At 40.5% G+C, this 18,823-nt stretch overlaps 2 protein-coding genes and 1 pseudogene across 6 annotated transcripts in view; 2 read left to right on the top strand and 1 right to left on the bottom strand.

Moving 5' to 3' along the window:
* LOC112829190 (L-lactate dehydrogenase C chain) overlaps positions 1–14,410 on the top strand; it is a 46,526-nt gene extending 32,116 nt beyond the window's left edge. For all 4 annotated transcript variants that reach the window (XM_073904920.1, XM_025878636.2, XM_025878634.2 and 1 more), the window contains 2 exons: positions 8,286–8,409; positions 14,126–14,410. In XM_073904920.1, coding sequence (XP_073761021.1) covers positions 8,286–8,409; positions 14,126–14,290 — 289 coding nt within the window. In that variant the 3' untranslated portion in view covers positions 14,291–14,410. The remainder of the gene's footprint in view (positions 1–8,285; positions 8,410–14,125) is intronic.
* Positions 13,272–13,994, bottom strand: LOC112829171 (WW domain-binding protein 2 pseudogene; annotated as a pseudogene).
* Positions 14,411–17,944: 3,534 nt separating the features above from the next.
* Positions 17,945–18,823, top strand: part of LOC112829096 (uncharacterized) — a 31,229-nt gene continuing 30,350 nt past the window's right edge. Inside the window, exon 1 of one of the 2 annotated variants that reach the window (XM_073904883.1) lies at positions 17,945–18,050. The gene's annotated coding sequence lies outside the window, so the exon portion shown is untranslated. Of the gene's footprint in view, positions 18,258–18,823 lie in introns of both variants that reach the window. The other variant, XM_073904884.1, reaches the window with a different exon arrangement.

Raw genomic sequence — 18,823 nt, 5'->3', positions numbered from 1 at the left:
TAAGATCAGGAACAAGGCAAAAATGCCCACTTTTGCCACTTCTATTCAACACAGTATTGGAAATTCTATCCAGAGCAATTAGGCAAGAGAGAGAAATAAAAGGCATCCAAACTGGAAAGAAGTAAAACTATCTCTGCTCACAGATGACATGATCTTATATGCAGATAACTCTAGAAAACCTGAATGTTGAAAAAGAAAACCATGGGCGCCTGGGTGACTCAGTTGGTTGGGCAACTGCCTTCAGCTCAGGTCATGATCCTGGAGTCCCGGGATCGAGTCCCATGTCGGGCTCCCTGCTCTGCGGGGAGTCTGCTTCTCCCTCTGACCCTCTTCCCTCTCGTGCTCTCTATCTCTCATTCTCTCTCTCTCAAATAAATAATAAAATAAAATCTTTAAAAAAAAAAAAAAAGAAAAAGAAAACCAAAGCTGGTGGCATCACAATTCCGGACTTCAAGCTTTCCTACAAAGCTTTCATCATCAAGACATATCAGTGAGATCATATGATAATTGTCTTTCTCTGATTGACTTACTTCGCTTAGCATAATACCCTCTAGTTCCATCCATGTCATTGCAAATGGCAAGATTTCATTTTTTTGATGGCTGCATAATATTCCATTGTATATATATAACCACATCTTCTTTATCCATTCATCTGTTGTTGGACATCTGGGTTCTTTCTATAGTTTGGCTATTGCGGACATTGCTGCTATGAACATTGGGGTACAGGTGCCCCTTCAGATTACTGCATTTGTATCTTTGGGGTAAATACCCAGTAGAGCAATTACTGGGTCATAGGGTAGCTCTATGTTCAACTTTTTGAGGACCCTCCATACTGTTTTCCAGAGTGGCTGCACCAGCTTGCATTCCCACCAATAGTGTAGGAGGGTTCCCCTTTCTCCGCATCCTCGCCAACATCTGTCATTTCCTGACTTGTTAATTTTAGCCATTCTGACTGGTATGAGGTGGTATCTCATTGTGGTTTTGATTTGTATTTCCCTGATGCCTTGTGATGTTGAACACTTTTTCATGTGTCTGTTGGCCATTTGGATGTCTTCTTTGTAGAAATGTCTGTTCATGTCTTCTGCCCATTTCTTGATTGGATTATTTGTTCCTTGGGTGTTGAGTTTGATAAGTTCTTTATAGATTTTGCCCTTTATCTGATATGTCATTTGCAAATATCTTCTCCCATTCTGTCAGTTGTCTTTTGGTTTTGTTGACTGTTTCCTTTGCTGTGCAAAAGCTTCTTATCTTGATGAAGTCCCAATAGTTCATTTTTGCTCTTCCTTCCCTTGCCTTTGGTGATGTGTCCAGGAAGATGTTGCTGCGGCTGAGGTCGAAGAGGTTGCTGCCTGTGTTCTCCTCAAGGATTTTGATGGATTCCTGTCTCACATTTAGGTCTTTCATCCATTTTGAGTCTATTTTTGTGTATGGTGTAAGGAAATGGTCCAGTTTCATTTTTCTGCATGTGGCTGTCCAATTTTCCCACCACCATTTGTTGAAGAGACTGTCTTTTTCCATTGGATATTCTTTCCTGCTTTGTCAAAGATTTGAGGGTCCATTTCTGAGTTCTCTCTTCTGTTCCATTGATCTGTGTGTCTGTTTTTGTGCCAGTACCATACTGTCTTGATGATTATAGCTTTGTAGTAGAGCTTGAAGTCCGGAATTGTGATGCCACTAGCTTTGGTTTTCTTTTTCAACATTCCTCTGGCTTTTCGGGGTCTTTTCTGCTTCCATATAAATTTTAGGATTGTTTGTTCCATTTCTGTGAAAAAAGTTGATGGTATTTTGATAGGGATTGCATTGCATGTGTAAATTGCTCTAGGTAGCATAGACATTTTCATAATATTTGTTCTTTCAATCCATGAGCATGGAACGTTTTTCCATTTTTTTGTGTCTTCCTCAATTTCTTTAATGAGTATTGTATAGTTTTGTGAGTGCAGATCCTTTGCCTCTTTGGTTAGATTTGTTCCTAGGTATCTTATGGTTTTGGGTGCAATTGTAAATGGGATCGACTCCTTAATTTCTCTTCCTTCTGTCTCGTTGTTGGTATATAGAAATGCAAGTGATTTCTGTGCATTGATTTTATATCCTGCCACTTTACTGAATTCCTGTATGAGTTCTTGCAGTTTTGGGGTGGAGTCTTTTGGGTTTTCCACATAAAGTATCATATCATCTGCAAAGAGTGAGAATTTGACTTCTTCTTTGCCATTCGGATGCCTTTTATTTCTTTTTGTTGTCTGATTGCTGAGGCTAGGACTTCTAGTACTGTGTTGAACAGCAGTGGTGATAGTGGACATCCCTGCCGTGTTCCTGACCTTAGGGGAAAAGCTGTCAGTTTTTCCCCATTGAGAATGGTATTTGCTGTAGGTTTTTCATAAATGGCTTTTATGATATTGAGGTATGTACCCTCTATCCCTACACTGTGAAGAGTTTTAATCAAGAAAGGTTGCTGTACTTTGTCAAATGGCTTTTTCTGCATCTATTGAGAGTGTCATATGGTTCTTGTCCTTTCTTTTATTAATGTAGTGTATCACATTGATTGATTTGCGGATGTTGAAGCAACTTTGCAGCCCAGGAATAAATCCCACTTGGTTGTGGTGAATAATCCTTTTAATGTACTGTTGGATCCTATTGGCTAGTATCTTGGTGAGAATTTTTGTTTTCTATATGCCTTACAGCTTTTGTTCCTCATTTCCTGTATTATTGTCGTCTTTTGTGTTTAGTTGTTTTTTTTGCAGTGAAATATTTAAATTTCTTCTGTATATATTCTGTAACTATTATAGTTGTTTTCTTTTTGGTTACCATGGGTATTACACTTAACATCCTAGTGTTATAACACACTTATTTGAATTTGTACCAGCTTAACTTCAGTAACATACAAAATCTCTGCTCCTTTACAGCTCCATCCTCACCCCTTTTGATTATCAATTTCAAAAATAACATGTTTGGAGTGCCTGGGTGGCTCAGTCATTAAGCACCTGCCTTAGGCTCAAGTCATGATCCCAGGGTCCTGGGATCGAGCCCAGCATTGGGCTACCTGCTCAGCAGGAAGCCTGCTTCTCCCTCTCCCACTCCCCCTGCTTGTGTTCCCTCTCTCGCTGTGTATATCTCTGTCAAATAAATAAATAAAATCTTTAAAAAGAAAATTACATGTTTGTACATTGAATGCCCCCAAAACAAACTAATAATTCTTTTAACTGCATTAGTCTTTTGGACTTGAAAACAGGAATTACAAACTAAAGTCACAATACTATCTTTTTGATTGCTTTTTAAAAAATGTATTGGTCTATTAAATTACTCCAAAAACAAAAAAGTAGAATTGCAACCACTGTTACAATATTACTAGCTTTTTATAATTTTGCCCATGCATTTTCCTTTATTGATATCTTTATTTTTTCATATGGCTTTGAGTTACTGTTCACTTTTCCCTACAGAATTCCATTGAGTGTTTCTTGCAGGTCAGGTCTAGTGGTGATGACTCCCTCAGCTTCTGTGTCTTTGGGGATATCTTAATTTCTCTCTCACTTTAGAAGGACAGTTTGCCAAATATAAAATATAAGATCCTTTGTTGACAGTTTTTTTTTCTTTTAGTACTTTGAATGTATTTGCCCACTGCCTTCTGGACTCTAAAGTTTCTAATGAGAAATCTGCTGATAATCTTATTGTTTACTTTTCTTCAGTGTTTTTTCTTTCTGTTCCTCAGATTCAGTAATTTCCATTGTTCTGTCTTTAAGTTTGCTGATTCTTTCTTCTGCTTGCTCAGGTCTGCCTTTGAATCCCACTAGTGATTTTCTCATTTTAGTTATTATGCTTTTAAGTTCTAGAATTTTTGGGGGGGTGGTTCTTCTTAGGTTTTCTTTTTAAAAAAATATTTCCATTTTGTTCATTCACCATTTTCTTGACTTACTCCACATCTTTATTTCTTTGAGCATCTTGAAGATAGTTACTTTAAAGTCTTTGTCTAATAGATTTGCCATTGGGTCTTTCTTAGGGACAGTTTCTGTTGATTAATATTTTTCCTTTGAATGGGCCATACTTTTCTATTTCTTTGAATACTTTGTGATTTTTTGGTTGAAAACTGGATATTTGAATCTAATAATATACTAACTCTGGAAATCAGATTCTCTCCCTTCTGAGGGTTTGGGGTGTGTGTGTGTGTGTGTGTGTGTGTGTGTGTGTGTGTATGTGTGTGTGTGTGTGTTATTGTTGAAGGCTGTCTCCATGACAAGCATCAGCCTGAGGTATAATCTTAAGGTCTTTTAGGTCTTTTCTGAGCCTATGCATTTTCCTGGTCACGCATGGTTACTTTCTAATTTTCCCCCATATATACAATTGATTTTTTATGTTCTAGTCTTTAATATCTGGCTCCCAGTAAGAGAAAAAGAGAAAAATAGAGGGAATGGGGAGTGGATGCTCTCCTTTTAAATTCCCCGGAGTTCACTTTAGCCAGATGGGAAGGGGCTGTTGTACTTCGGGGGGAGGTACAATAACAATGGCTGCCTTTCTTTTTCTTTTTTTTTTTTTAAAGATTTTATTTATTTATTTAAGAGAGAGCATGAGAGGGGAGAGGGTCAGAGGGAGAAGCAGACTCCCCGCTGAGCAGGGAGCCCGATGCGGGACTCGATCCCGGGACTCCAGGATCATGACCTGAGCTGAAGGCAGTCGCCCAACCAACTGAGCCACCCAGGCGCCCTGCCTTTCTTTTTCTACACCTCTGTCATCAGAAACAACCCATCAGCCATTAGAGCACAGATCCCTGATGTTTAGAGGATGGGGTCCTTTTTGCCGGCTGTGCACAAGCTGCTTGGGGAACATGTGAACAGCTGCTTGCTGAGGGTGGGGGATGGGTAGCTGCTACTGTGCTAAGAGCTGAAATTGGCTGAAGTTAACTACAAATTACCACTGGAGCCTTCCCTTGAAAATTTCAAGCCTTCAATAGACTCCAGAGTTCCAGATTAGTTATATCAGACAGATTTTGGCACAACAATTATTGTCTAGGTGGGGAGATAGAATCCTGGTGCTTCCAGGGTGCCTGGGTGGCTCAGTCATTAAATGTCTGCCTTTGGCTCAGGTCATGATCCAGGGTCTTGGGATCGAGCCCTGCATCGGGCTCCCTGCTCAGCAGGAAGCCTGCTTCTCCCTCTTCCACTCCCCCTGCTTGTGTTCCCCCTCTCCCTGTGTCTCTTTCTGTCAAATAAATAAATAAAATCTTTAAAAAAAAAAAAAGAATCCTGGTGCTTCTTACTTCACCATCTTTTCAGAACCCTCCAGTGCTTAACTAATTTTTTTAACCTAAAAAATTTTTTGTACAAAAGCATACCCAAAGTCATCTTCCTAGATAGTCTTGACTTTTTGGAAAGGATCCATACCTACTGTTAACCTTCTACCCATGATACCTCCCCATGACCTTAGGTGATTATCTTTGTATCATATATTCCTCAGACTTCCTTTGACAAACGTGTCTTCGATATTTTATACATAGAAAAAGACAAGCTAGTATACCTCTAACCACCAGGATCTATACAACAGGTAATCAAAATCACTCACAGATGTTTTGGTAATCCTTAGCTAATTGGACTATCCTATTTTCCAATTTTATTTACTATCACCTTATTAAATGTATTGAGAGACTCATTTGATTGTGTATTTGATATTTCTAAAGCAAATTTATTTCCTCTTCTGGCCAATTTATTTCCACAGGGATTACATCAATTGGAAATTTTAGGTAAATTTCCCCAACTGTTGTTCCACTTTGGTAATTGTTATCGGTATTTCATTTTCTTTCTTTCTTTCTTTTTTTATTTTAGAGAGAGCAGGCATGTGGCAGGGGGGAGGGACAGAGGGAGAGTGAGAGAGAGAATCTTAAGCAGGCTCCACGCCCAGCATGGAGTCTGACTCGGGGCTCGATCTCACAACCCTGAGATCATGACCTGGGCCAAAATCAAGAGTTGGATGCTTAACCAACTGAGCCACCCAGGAGCCCGTCATTTTCTTAAATTTTCTTAAGGGAAACTACAAAACTTTGTTATACCAAATAGCTTTAGATAAGAGATTAAGTTAATGCCTAGCAAAAAACACCTATGTTAATATTATAGTAGCATTTCCTATCCTTCTCAACACAAGTGTCCTTTACCCATATACCATATATTTCCAGATATAGGGGCCATTAGAGGCCATTTCCCAGTTAATGCAGGAATGACCTGATTTGGAGGCAGAACTACAACCCAGCCACTAAGGAACATGTTTTAGCCAATACAGGTTTCCAAATGTCATGGAGCCGCCCATCTATTTAAATGTTGCAGGGATGTTACAATATTGACCTTTGTCTACCCAATTCCTAATCATTGTACCACAGTGAATGTTAGTTTCTTTCTAATTTAAAGTATGATACCTAATTTAAATAATGAGTAAGGCCACATTTTCTACTGAAGTCCTGTGTGATTTAAATAACAAATACTGCAACACAGTACAAATCAGTACTCATTCCAATTAGTCCTCCCAACAGTGCAGTATCCAAATTAAATTATTTGCCCCTTGGTCATTTAGCAGAGGATCTATAATTATAAGAATCCTCAGGATGCTGCTAGTCTTTATCTAAAAACAACTCAACTCTTTTATGTTATAGCCTCTGATTTTCCAGTGGCTAACCAACAACTGCAGGGGAGTGACATCATGATTTTTTAGGATGTCCCTCCAGGTTTTTAATAGAGCAATCACTTTTTGTCTTAAGATAGTAGCCTTAAAACTGCTTGTTCTATTTGCTCTCTTTACCTTTCTTTTATACCAGCAGTTTTATTTTCATTAGGATGGTTAATAACAACTAAAGGATTATATTTTTAGCCATTTTTTTTCTCAACCCTTTTCTCTTTGTCAGTCCATTTTGTTAATTCCTGAGAGGGTGAATCTGTCATCCAGATTCTACCGGTAAGATTTTTCCCCAATTATCTACTGCAGAGCTTTCCTCTACTCCTACATCATCATTCAGTCAATCACTAGGCAGCAGAGTCTCCCTCTCTTTCCTTTTATTTACCCCACAGAGTCTTGGTCATTGAGAGTCTGAAAGTTAATCCTAAATTTGACAGCAATCTGTATGCCTTCTAACTGTGCCCTTGATTTTAGATTGACATTCAAATCATATAGAATATCACAATGAGTACAGTCCAGTCTCAACTATCTTGTGCTGAGGTGGTCCATACACACATCAGTCTTATATTTTGCTACCAAGTGTGTTGTGTGCAGTCCTAGGGACTTGAAACTGTACCTACATGGTTGTAAGACCAGCTGATATGCATAATGATGCCAAACATTCCTTTTCCTGTTCTGGATCCTTTTCTCAGAACTAAATAAGCTCATTGTTAAGTTAAAACTTCTTTATTCTTTGCCTTTGACTATCAAACCAAATCTGTTGGTGGCAATACAGAAATATAATACATATTTATCGTAGAAAATAAAATTCAGAAAAGTGTAAAGGAGATAATATCACTTAAAAATAATCACAAATAGGGCGCCTGGGTGGCTCAGTTGGTTGGGCGACTGCCTTCGGCTTGGGTCAGGATCCTGGAGTCCCGGGATAGAGTCCCACATCGGGCTTCCTGCTCAGCAGGGAGTCTGCTTCTCCCTCTGACCCTCTTCCCTCTCGTGCTTTCTATCTCTCATTCTTTCTCTCAAATAAGTAAATAAAATCTTTAAAAAAATCACAAATAACTTTGTGGATTGATGCAATTCTAAAGTTTTTATAAACATGAATGATGTTTTTTATGAACCTGAGATAAGAAATTGTATAATGTTTAGTACTGTGCTTTTTCCTTTGAAAATGTATCATGAACATTTTCCCATATTTTCATATATTGTTGATTTAATGACTTGTTCTTATGAAAAATATGTATACATGGCTTATAATTATATAAAGTTACATTGGCACCCTAGTAACTGTTTTAAGTGGTCTGCAAGATGTATATGCTAACCTTCAAGATGATCAGATTCTGTGTTTGGATACTTAAGCAACCATAAAAAAATTTTTTTTAAAAGTTTCATCCTTAGTGGCACATATGCCCTAGTATTCTGCCTTTATGATAAGAGAAGGGTGGGTTAATTATTATTTAAAGTGAATAATGAAGTTTATGAAAATAGTATAGAAACTTTTATTGCCTAGAAGAAGTTCTAGAAGAACTCTCTGGGAGTGGCATTGACATATAGGTTACTTCAAAATGGATGCTTGAAAAATAATATGTTTTCTCTGAATTGATTTGCCATGAATTTGATTTTCTTACTTTCTACAACCATAGTGCCTATGAGATTATCAAGCTGAAAGGGTATACCTCTTGGGCTATTGGACTGTCTGTGACAGATCTGGCAGGATCAATTTTAAAAAATCTTAGGAGAGTGCATCCAGTTTCTACTATGGTTAAGGTAGGCTTAAATTGTCTCTTCATTTATCATCTTTTCTTTAATATTAGTTGAGTCCTTATGTGCCAGGCATATATACATTATACAGGCATTGAGGATATACTGGAGAACAAAAAAGGCCCTGACCTCATAAAGTTCAATTAAAGAAATGGACTTAATAAAATAATTATAAAAGTATATAATTACAAATTACAATAAGTGCTATGATAAAAAACTACCAAGTACTTAAGAGTATACAGGAAGAAAATTTAACTACCCTGGGTAGAAGCATGGGTGATGGTAAGGGAAGACTTCCTAAGGAATTAAAATGTGACCTATTCTGAATAATGAGTAGGAGTTAATTTGGAAGGCTGGACAGACAGAGGGAACACATGTACAGAGGAACGGAGGTAGAATTAAGTAGAGGGCACTTGTGGATCTGAATAAAAGGTCAATTGTTGAAATGCAGAGAGTGAAGGGAAGTGCATGGTGAGGCTGAAGAAGTAAGCAAGGTTCAGCCACTGAAAGCCTTATAAAAGGATTTGAGTCCTTACCATAAGGGCTAAAAGCCAACAAAAGAACTTAAGCAAGGGACTGGCAAGTTTTCATGTTAAAAATATTTCTATGGCTGTGACAGAGGGAACAGATTTGAAAGGGACAAGAGTAGACATGTGGAAACTTGTCAAGAGGATGAGCAGTAGTCCAGAACAGAAAGGATAGTAGTGGAGGTAAAGAGAAGGGGATGAATTTGAGAGACACTGTGTTTAGGAGGTAACATTTATAGGACTTGGTAATGGAATGAAGTGAGAAATAAGGAAATGAAAGGTCATTGGTAGGTTTCTATTTTGCACCATTATATCGGTAGTGATATCCACTGAGGAAGGGAATTCTCAAGGAGAATCAGATTTAAAGATCATGTTTGCAATTATGGACAAGTTGAATTTCATGTGCCTTTGCAATATCCGAGGGGAAATAGGCAGTTGGGTACAAGCTTCTGGAACTCGTAGAAGAGTTTTAGGTTGGAGTTCTAAGTGTGAGTCAGTTTGGAGAGAGACAGTTCCTGAAAGGGAAAAAGAAGTTCTGTCAACAACAACAACAACAACAACAACAAAGAGATGCTGGACAACTGCAGACAACAGATATCCCTTACACTTGGTAACAGCAGTTGGGAATTTTAATGAGCTTGCCTAAGGTGAGTATAATAAAATGAGAAGACAGACTGAGATTGAATCTTGGGGAATTCTGGTCTTGAAAGTTGAGTTTATAGTGTGAGTCCACAAAGTGACTAAGAACTGGTGGCCAGAGAGTTAAAAGAAAAACCAAGAGAAGAGAATGCGGATTCATGGTAACCAAGAGAGAGGAGGATGCTTTAAAGATGAAAGAATTGGTTTTCAGTTGATTGATGTTGAGAAGTTATTTAAATTAAGAATAAAAATTTCGGGAGGATAAAGTGACAGAGGTCATGGATAACCTGTTTAATGAAGTAATAGGAATGAAAGCCTGATTGGAATACACTAGGGTTTTCTTAACCTCGGCACTGTTGACTTTGGGCCAGATAGCTCTTCATTGTTGTTGGAGGGCTGTCCTGTGCATTGTGGAATGTTAGCAGCTACCTGTTAGATGTCAGTAGCATACCCTCTTTCCCCAGTTTCGACAGTCAAAAATGTCTCCAGATATTGACAAGTTGTCCATTTGGAGGGTCCCTTGAGAACTTTTGAGGAAATTAAGACAAGTGTAAACAGCTCTTTTGAGGTATTTGGCTGTGAAGGTAAGGAAAGAGAGTAGTAATTGGAGAGGAGAATCAAGGCCAGGCAAGTTTGTGTTCTTTTTTTTTTTCTTCTTTTTTTAAGATAAGATGCTGATAGTAAAAAGATATTGAAGATAGAAGTAATAAGCAGAGGGGGTGGGATCCAGAGCATAGATGAAGGTATTAGTCTTAGAAAGGAGGAGAGAGAGCTCTTTGTTGTAACAGGAGGTAATAGAGGATAGGCAGTGAATCATGTAGATTTCTAAGTTTGGCATTGGATGCATCTGATGACCTCTGTCTTTTTAGTGAAAAGAGACAAAATCACCTACTGAGAATCAGGGGATGTCTAGAGAAGTCAGATGTTTGAGAATATTTGAAATCATCTTTGTAGATAGTGAGAAATAGAATCTGACCCCCCAAAAAGCAGAATTACTGTTAGGTGGATGCTTATTTGAGGTTGGTATGAATTAATAAATTAAGATTAATTGTAATGTAAGTTAAAAATTAACTTTATTTTGTAGTTTTCTCCAGGGATCTGAGCACAGGAATGGAGAGAAAAGATAGCTGAATTCATGTGGGTGTGGGTTTTACTTGCTGGAGCATGAAAAGGGGGGGTGGGGTAGAAAGTAGAAGGGAGGGATGGGGGAGGTGTAGCTTTTGGCTTATACACATGTTAATAATGGGTTGACTTTCTGCTAAAGGGTCACAGACAAAATTCAAGACCTTTGCCCTTAAATTTGATCTACATACAAATGAATAAATTATAAGAAGAAAATGAATAATAAGGAATTTAAGAAATATTTATAAAATGAAAATTAAAATAGGGCAGAGAGTCTTATGTATGGTGAAAGAGTTACAGGATGAATCATGGGATCTAAGTTGGATATGGAGGAATCCTCTAACAAGGTCCACAGTAGGATCCTTGGGGTGGGAAGAAAAGGTTCTATGAGCTGAAGAAGTCAAGGGACTTGGTTATGGTTAGTTTATCCACATGGACAATGAAGTCACCAAGGTTAATCATAGAAATTGGGACAGAGAGGAAAGATTGTAAGCTAGTTGTCAGTCTTTTATGAATGAGATGGAGTAACCAAGAGATTAGTAAATGGTCATTGGTAGATGAGCTTCAAAAAATAGGGGGAATGTTAAGAGAGTAGGGGACTAATGGTTTGAAAGAGACAATGAGTACAGAATGAGTACACCCCTCCTTTTTGAGGATACGCAGGGGATATGGGAGAGTAAGCAATTACCCCTAGGGCGCTCCTGAGGCAATGTCAAGGAGGTGTCAGATGCTCTGAGAAGAGACTGAGATTGAGTAATATGGGAATTTCATAGTTTTTACTATACAAATCAGTGGACAAGTTATATTTTATTTTATTTTTTATTAACATATAGTGTATTATTTGTTTCAGGGGTATAGGTCTGTGATTCATCAGTCTTACACAATTCACAGCGCTCACCATAGCACATACCCTCCCCAATGTCCATCACCCAGCCACCCCATCCCTCCCACCCCCCTCCACTCCTGCAACCCTCAGTTTGTTTTCTGAGATTAAGAGTCTCTTATGGTTTGTCTCCCTCTCAGGTTTCATCTTGTTTCATTTTTCCCTCCCTTCCCCTATGATCCTCTGCCTTGTTTCTCAAATTCTACATATCAGTGAGATCATATGATAATTATCTTTCTTTGACTGACTTATCTCGCTTAACATAATACCCTCTAGTGACAAGTTATATTTTATTTTATTTTTTTAAAAGATTTTATTTATTCATTTGAGACACAGAGATACAGAGAGAGAGAGAGCATGAGCAGGGAGAGAGGCAGAGGGAGAGGGAGAAGCAGGCTCCTCACTGAGTCAGGAGCCCGATGTGGGGCTCGATCCCAGGACCCTGGGATCATGACCTGAGCCGAAGGCAGATGCTTAACTGACTGAGCCACCCAGGTGCCCCGTGACAAGTTATATTTTATAGGAAAACTTAAACATTTAACATTAAGAGCATAATCATTCATATATTCTTATATTTTTTTTACCGCAATTACTTCAATTTTATTATTTCACATTTCAGCAAATAAGGGTACAAAAACAGTTTATGTCATATTAATATATTGCTGGATTTTTTTTTTTAAATATATAGGGAATTCTTTTTAAATAGCCTTTCCTCATTTCATGGCCAGTCCAGGAGCAAATGAGAACCAATTTTAGTGTATTCAGGGGTCATACTGTCAACCAGGCATGACTCTTAAAGAAAAGAAGGGGCTGGGTAGCAGGTCATGGTCAGTACATAGGACCAGGCAGGGCCAAGCCCCAGGCGCCGGGACCCTTATTTCCAGCCCACCCAGCAGCCCCCAGATGGCATGATGGGTTGGATATACATTCTCCAATTCTAGTCCAAGAAGCCCCTTCTAGAAGACAGAGGAAGCAGAGGGGAAACAAATTCCGCAAACACTAACAGGGAAGCAGAGGGGCTTCCTCCTCAGCCACAGTGGCCTTTTTTCTGATGCCACCCAATCCCTAGCAACTCATGCTGAAGCTCCAAAAGTTACACAGAGGTGGCAACAGAATGACCAAGGGCAGGAAAGGCAAGGCAAGGTGAGTGTAACTGGAGCTGGAGCCAGGCTGGGAATGGAGTGTGGGCTGACAGTCTGGCAGGAATGTGGCCTTCCATGGCTAGGCATAGACCAGAGTGGAGGGAATGTGAGTATAGGCTGGCAGGGGCCCTCAGAGGAAGACAGTGTGTGATGGCTGGTGTGATGGAGCTTTTGAGTTTGAATATAAAGTGCCTCCAAAATGAGGGAGCTGCACTGTGGTGGAGGGGTGGCCAGAGTCCCTCTATGGGAGACTAGAGTGAAACAGGAGCAAGGGGCGCACCCTGAGATCCTGAGGAGAGCCCCAGAGATGGTGAGAGGGAAGCTTGGCTGAGTAGCTCCTATGGGCTCTGAGCTGTTGCGGGAAGCTGGAAGGCAGCACTCTAGAGTCAAGGAGGCTCTTCTTTCCCTCCATGCTAGTTCCTGGTAACTGTTTAATTATAAGGAAGGAAGGAGGAAGAACAAGACCATCCCATTGCCTCCTCCAACCGTAGACTCAACCTCAGGGGTAGATAGGAAAGAGCAATGAGTGGTGGAAGGCAGGGAGGTGTGAGGGGCCTACCAGGTCATATCTCCCAGGGGGTAGTAGGAAGGTGGCAGAAACTGGTTTGTGGGCATGTAGGCCTTGTGTTTCTTGCCCAGGTTGTAATTGGCTCTGGCAGCTGCTTCTGTGACCTTGGCTTCAGCTGCAGGAGTGGAGGGAACATCAGGGCTGCTGGCTGGAGACTCCAGGAGCCCAGAATAGGGTGGTGGCCATGGTTGCAACTATTCCATGTTCGTCAAGGGAGGTCCTGGATGGAAGTCAGATGGAGTGGTGGATAGAAGTAGCCAGAAGGACAAGGGTATGTTCCATTGGTAACTGTCAGGGGAAAGACAAAGGCCCTGCTAGGTATGTGAGAGTACCTATAGGCTCCATTGGAGGCTTCACCTTTGGAGGATTGAGATGTCACCTGTAGCATCTATCGTCCAACTCAGTGGTGCCTCTTGGTGTAAAGGTCAACTTATACAAAGCAGTCTTCCCAGTCACTTCCTGCTTCAGCCTTCGCTGTTCTCTTGATATAGTTTATATCAAACACAGGCTGCTTGATTTTGCAGTCCTTTATCAGATAAAATGGCATCGTAAAGGATTGGATGGCATCTTTTCTTTGGACAGAAAAATGGAACCAGTAAGGGGTAAAGTATATGGTGCCTTTCTCCAAAGGTCCCTTTGAAGGCCTTTGGTATGTTCTTCATGTCCTTGAACACAAACTCTGCATGGACATAGGACATTAGGATCAGTATTAATTACTCTGCCCCCCCTCTGATTCTAGTGAGCTCCATGGTCTCTCTGGTATCCTCTTATTCTGAAGCTCTCTTGCATAACTGCTTTTCTATATCAGGTTACTGAACAATAATCTAATTTTGCCTTTTAGGGCTTATATGGAATAAAAGAAGAAATCTTTCTCAGTATCCCTTGTGTCTTGGGGCGAAATGGTGTCTCAGATGTTGTGAAAGTTAACCTGAATTCGGAGGAGGAGGCCTTTTTTAAGAAGAGTGCAGACACACTCTGGAATGTCCAAAAAGAGTTGATATTTTAAAGCCTCTTAATGTTCCACTGTTTTATAGAACAGAAGATATCAGACTGTATATTTTACATTTTGAAAGTATTTTAATCTGATCTATAAAAAATAAAAAAAATTGGGAGACCCTTGACATAATTTCAGTCCCGCAAGTCTTGGAAAAAGAAATGGTAAAGAGATTTCTCCTCTCTATGAATCTCTTATAGCACTGTTCTAATGATACCCAACCTATACAGATGAAAGTTTTACTTCTGAGGTATGTCATATATAAGAGTTGCCTTGAAGTTTAGTAGAGTATGTATAACAACCCATTATAATATAAAACTTACGATTTTTCTCACAAAACAACCAGCACTCTTTTCTAGTGTCAAAATTTCATTCTTCTATTAGGGGACAGGCATATTTACTTTATATTGCTTCATTAGCTTCATGTGTCTATGTATGATCTTTACTAAGTACTTATCTTTAAGACCATGTGTATCAGAAGGAAACAGAAATAAAACTTTTATGGTATAAAAAAATTAAATGAAATGTCTTCAAACCTGTAAGCATTATTCCAAATCACATAAACTCAAATAGTTGATTTGGTGTCTCTGTTGAAATGCCACACAGGAAGCTTAGACTATTCTGTAGGTCATCTGTTGAGCAAACTAGGGCTATGCTTGCTGTGTTATGGTTATGAGGTCAATATGACATGATTTATGCCCTCGAGTATCTCACAGTATTTAGGGTACCTCAACTAATTGATTATTTTTTTCTTTCTTTTTTTTTTTTTTAAGATTTTACTTATTTATTTGACAGAGAGAGACACAGCGAGAGAGGGAACACAAGCAGGGGGAGTGGGAGAGGGAGAAGCAGGCTCCCTGCTGAGCAGGGAGCCCGATGCGATGCGGGGCTCGATCCCAGGACCCTGGGATCATGACCTGAGCCGAAGGCAGATGCTTAACGACTGAGCCACCCAGGTGCCCCCAACTAATTGATTATTGACATGCATGTATATGAGTGCATATATGTACTTTTGATTTATATATACATACAGAACAAATATATATGAAATATTTCCTTGATTTCACAATTTAAGGCAGTTATAGGAAATACACAATTAAAGCTAAGAAATCAGGACCAAAATAATTTATAACAGACGAGGACAGGACTAGTGGGAAAAATTAGAAGACAGATGTGCAGGTCCTAAGGACTTACATGGCTCTAGTGGAGGTGCACTCATTGGGCAGAGAGTCACAGTTCATACTCTTATTCTTGCAATCTGAATAGTTTTCATTCTAGTCCTCTCCTGCTGAACATGATTAGTTTCCCATTATTCTTTTCTTTTTCCTTGTTTCAGCTCTTCTCTTGAATGCACAAAACAGGATCATGAGAGAGTTTAGTTAGGATAGCAGGGATGGGGGAGTCTAATGTGGATTTTGCCTTTTTTTTTTTAAAGCTGTTCTTTGTACACCAAATTAAAACTTCATTTTAGGAAATCCTTGCAGATATTGAAAAGGTGCAAAATATAGTTTCTACAAGGAATATTTTAGGAAGTAAAACTGCTCTAATGGTGTATTCTCAACAGGGGGCACTATCACCCCCAAGAGTGTAAAATTGGTTATGCGGGAGGTTGGGGGAAAATATTAGATATTACAAGGGTTTCATTCCCTAAAGTTCAACCCTACCAGACAAAATCTTATTCTTTATTTTTCTTTCAGATTTTATTTTTAAGTAATCTCTACACCCAGCATGGGCCCGAACTCACAATCCCGAGATCAAGAGTTGCTTGCTCCATGGACTGAGCTAGCCAGCCGCCCCTCTTATTCTTTAATATTTAATTTCATGTTGGGGGTGGGTGGAGCTGAACGATCGGCAGAGAAAGTCTAAAAAGGCCCTTGAGGGAGAGAGAATGAAAAAAGTTTGAGAAACACTGCTCTATTTCTTCTAAAAGAATTTGTCAGAGGTGTATTATGTATTATGATTTACAAATGAGTTAGAAAACAATTAGGTAGAACGTGGTGGGACAAGAGAACTAGCAACCTTGGTGTATCCCAGACAAAGGGTAAGAGGGGAATTTTGGATTCTGCATTTAGCTACTTCATAAATAATGAGTTAAGCTTTCCCATCCACTAGTGGAAATGGTTATCAGCCCCGCACTGATCAAATTCTTAGGATTTCATATCTTATTTAAAAATCCCCTTTACCTGGAGGGTTTTTAAAATTTTTACTCTCTCTGCTTTAGCTCACATTTGTGGGTGGTTAAAAGTAGCATGCAGATCTCTTTCTCCAGCAGCTCTGGGGAAAAGTTCCCAAGGAAGAGTCAAAAAGCCCTTATTGGATACATCCAGACAAGGTTTGGTTGGAAATAAATGTACTAGGGCTCTCCAGTGGATGAGTTCTGGGCAAGCAGTACTCGGTTTGATAGCTGAGACTCTCTAGTTCATTGTTGTTGTTGTTTTTTAAAGATTTCATTTATTTATTTGAGAGAGAATGAGAGAGAGAGAGAGAGAGAGAGAGAGAGCATGAGGGGGTGGGAGGGTCAGAGGAAGAAGCAGACTCCCCACTGAGCAGGGAGCCCGATGCGGGACTCGATCCTGGGACTCCAGGATCATGACCTGAACCGAAGGCAGTCGCTCAACCAACTGGGCCACCCAGGTGCCCCTCTCTAGTTCATTGTTATCTTTTGCACCTCGAGCTCTTGGAACCCAGGAGCCCAAGGAGCCTCCCTGAAGCCCGCCAACTACAGAAACCTCAGCCCTCCGCTGGTGCAGGTGACGAGCAGCCGGCGCAGGGGCAGGTGCAGTACATCAGAGCCCGCCTCCTGGCGGATCCTCTGCTCCAGGTGGGCGAAGACCCCACGAGGGCCGCACGAGCTGGGCGGGGCCTTGCGCAGCCTCAGTAGCCAACGGTTTTCCCCCTTGCAGCCTGTCCAAGAGTTCTGCCCTTTTCCTCCCTTCTTTTCGTCTGCCTCCTGAGAGGGTGGCCATGTACTGGGTTGCTGGAGTCCTGCAGACCAGCTGGAGCGTGGGCACCGCGGGAGCGAATTTCTTTTGCCTGAGGATGACTCTGTGTCCCTTGCAGACCCGCACGCGTCCCGGTCAGGGGTGGCTGGCCCTTCACCCGTGTGAGTGTGGCCGGAAGTACCGCGTGCCTGGCAGTCTTGGGCCCGAGCTCAGTCCTGGAGCTGAGAGCTGGGCTGGGGGTGGGGAGGGGAGGAAAAGGTATTCTGACTGTCGTGTCATTTTTGGTGGAGCAGCCCCTTTGCCTTCACTCCTTCTTAATTCCTCTTATACCACCCTTCTCCCCGCTCTCCCACCCTCTTGGTTTGCCTCCTGGGTGTTGGGGTGCTGGCCAGAAACCACCCAGCTTCTTTGCCAGCCACTTTTGTCGTTCCCTTTTGGGTCTACAGCACCTCTCTCCCCACTGGGACCCAGGAGTTCTCTATGAGGCCTCTCTCACTGTAGGCCAATTCCGAATCTGGAAGTGGCTTCGCAATTTTTCCTCGCTCTGTTAGGTTTCCAAGATGGCGACTGTCAAGGGTGAACTTAAGAATTTCACCTCAGAGGAGGCTGCTCGTCACAATAAAATCTCCATTATAGGAACTGGAGCCGTTGGTGTGGCCTGTGCAATCAGCATCTTATTGAAAGTAAGTTATGTGCTCTCTGCCATAGGGTTAACGAAGTTTCCCTCCTTTGGATGTAAGGCTACTGCATGTGGTTGTGCAAGTTGTATCCAGTTAAAGGGGTGGATGGAGGGCCTATCCAGTCCCTGCTGGTTTAGTCCAGAGGAAAAGGTGCGCTTTTCTAATTGTTTCACCCGGAGTGCGCTGCTTTTTCTAGTTTTTATGATGGTATCCTATGTGTTAGAATGTTGACACCTTTCACTTTGGCTCATGAGATGACAGTATGAAGTACCCCTTCAATTGACTGGGAAACAGCTCACACACACACACAATGAAGAAATAGATGGCAGAAAAGAAGTGTACAACCTGTCCATTGTGGTGAGTGTCCTACTAGTACCAAATACAATAATCTTTTTCCTTTAAAAATCTCTCTCCTATTTCCTAGTCTCTATCTTTATTTCCCTTCTTCCTTATCCAAGTGGGGTTAGTTTTAGTGTTCTTAGTATTGATGTGGCAGATAAAGTTAGCTTCCAGTTAAATGGCTAGACACAGGACTAAAAAGATTCTGACCCCTTTCTAAGAACATTACCCTGGTTTGAATCCATAATGTTTTAGTAAATAATATAAACTCTTGGAGCTATGCTTTGCTTTTATTAATGGAATATCTATAAAATTTCCTTAAGCTACCTTTCTATAGCCCTTAATCCTGGCATGATTATTGGATTTAAAGGATTGGCCCTGGGTTTCATCTAGATGATGTAAGTGTCCTTAAGGCACTAAGTACGTCAGCCTCTGTCAACTGCTGCTCCTAGCAATCATACGAATTCCCAATGACTCATTTTGTCCTATCAACTATGATGCCTTTATCAGCAGTGTCATCATTGCTAATGAAGAATACATGTACATGAAAACCAATGTATTTGTTGTCAACATCAATAATAATG

The sequence above is a fragment of the Callorhinus ursinus genome, unplaced genomic scaffold, assembly GCF_003265705.2.
Source record: "Callorhinus ursinus isolate GAN/ISIS: 27379988/994484 unplaced genomic scaffold, GSC_fseal_2.0 scaffold21, whole genome shotgun sequence".
In the NCBI taxonomy this organism is placed as follows: domain Eukaryota; kingdom Metazoa; phylum Chordata; class Mammalia; order Carnivora; family Otariidae; genus Callorhinus; species Callorhinus ursinus.
Note: the sequence above shows the minus strand (reverse complement) of the source record. Positions and strands in the feature narration are given on the sequence as shown.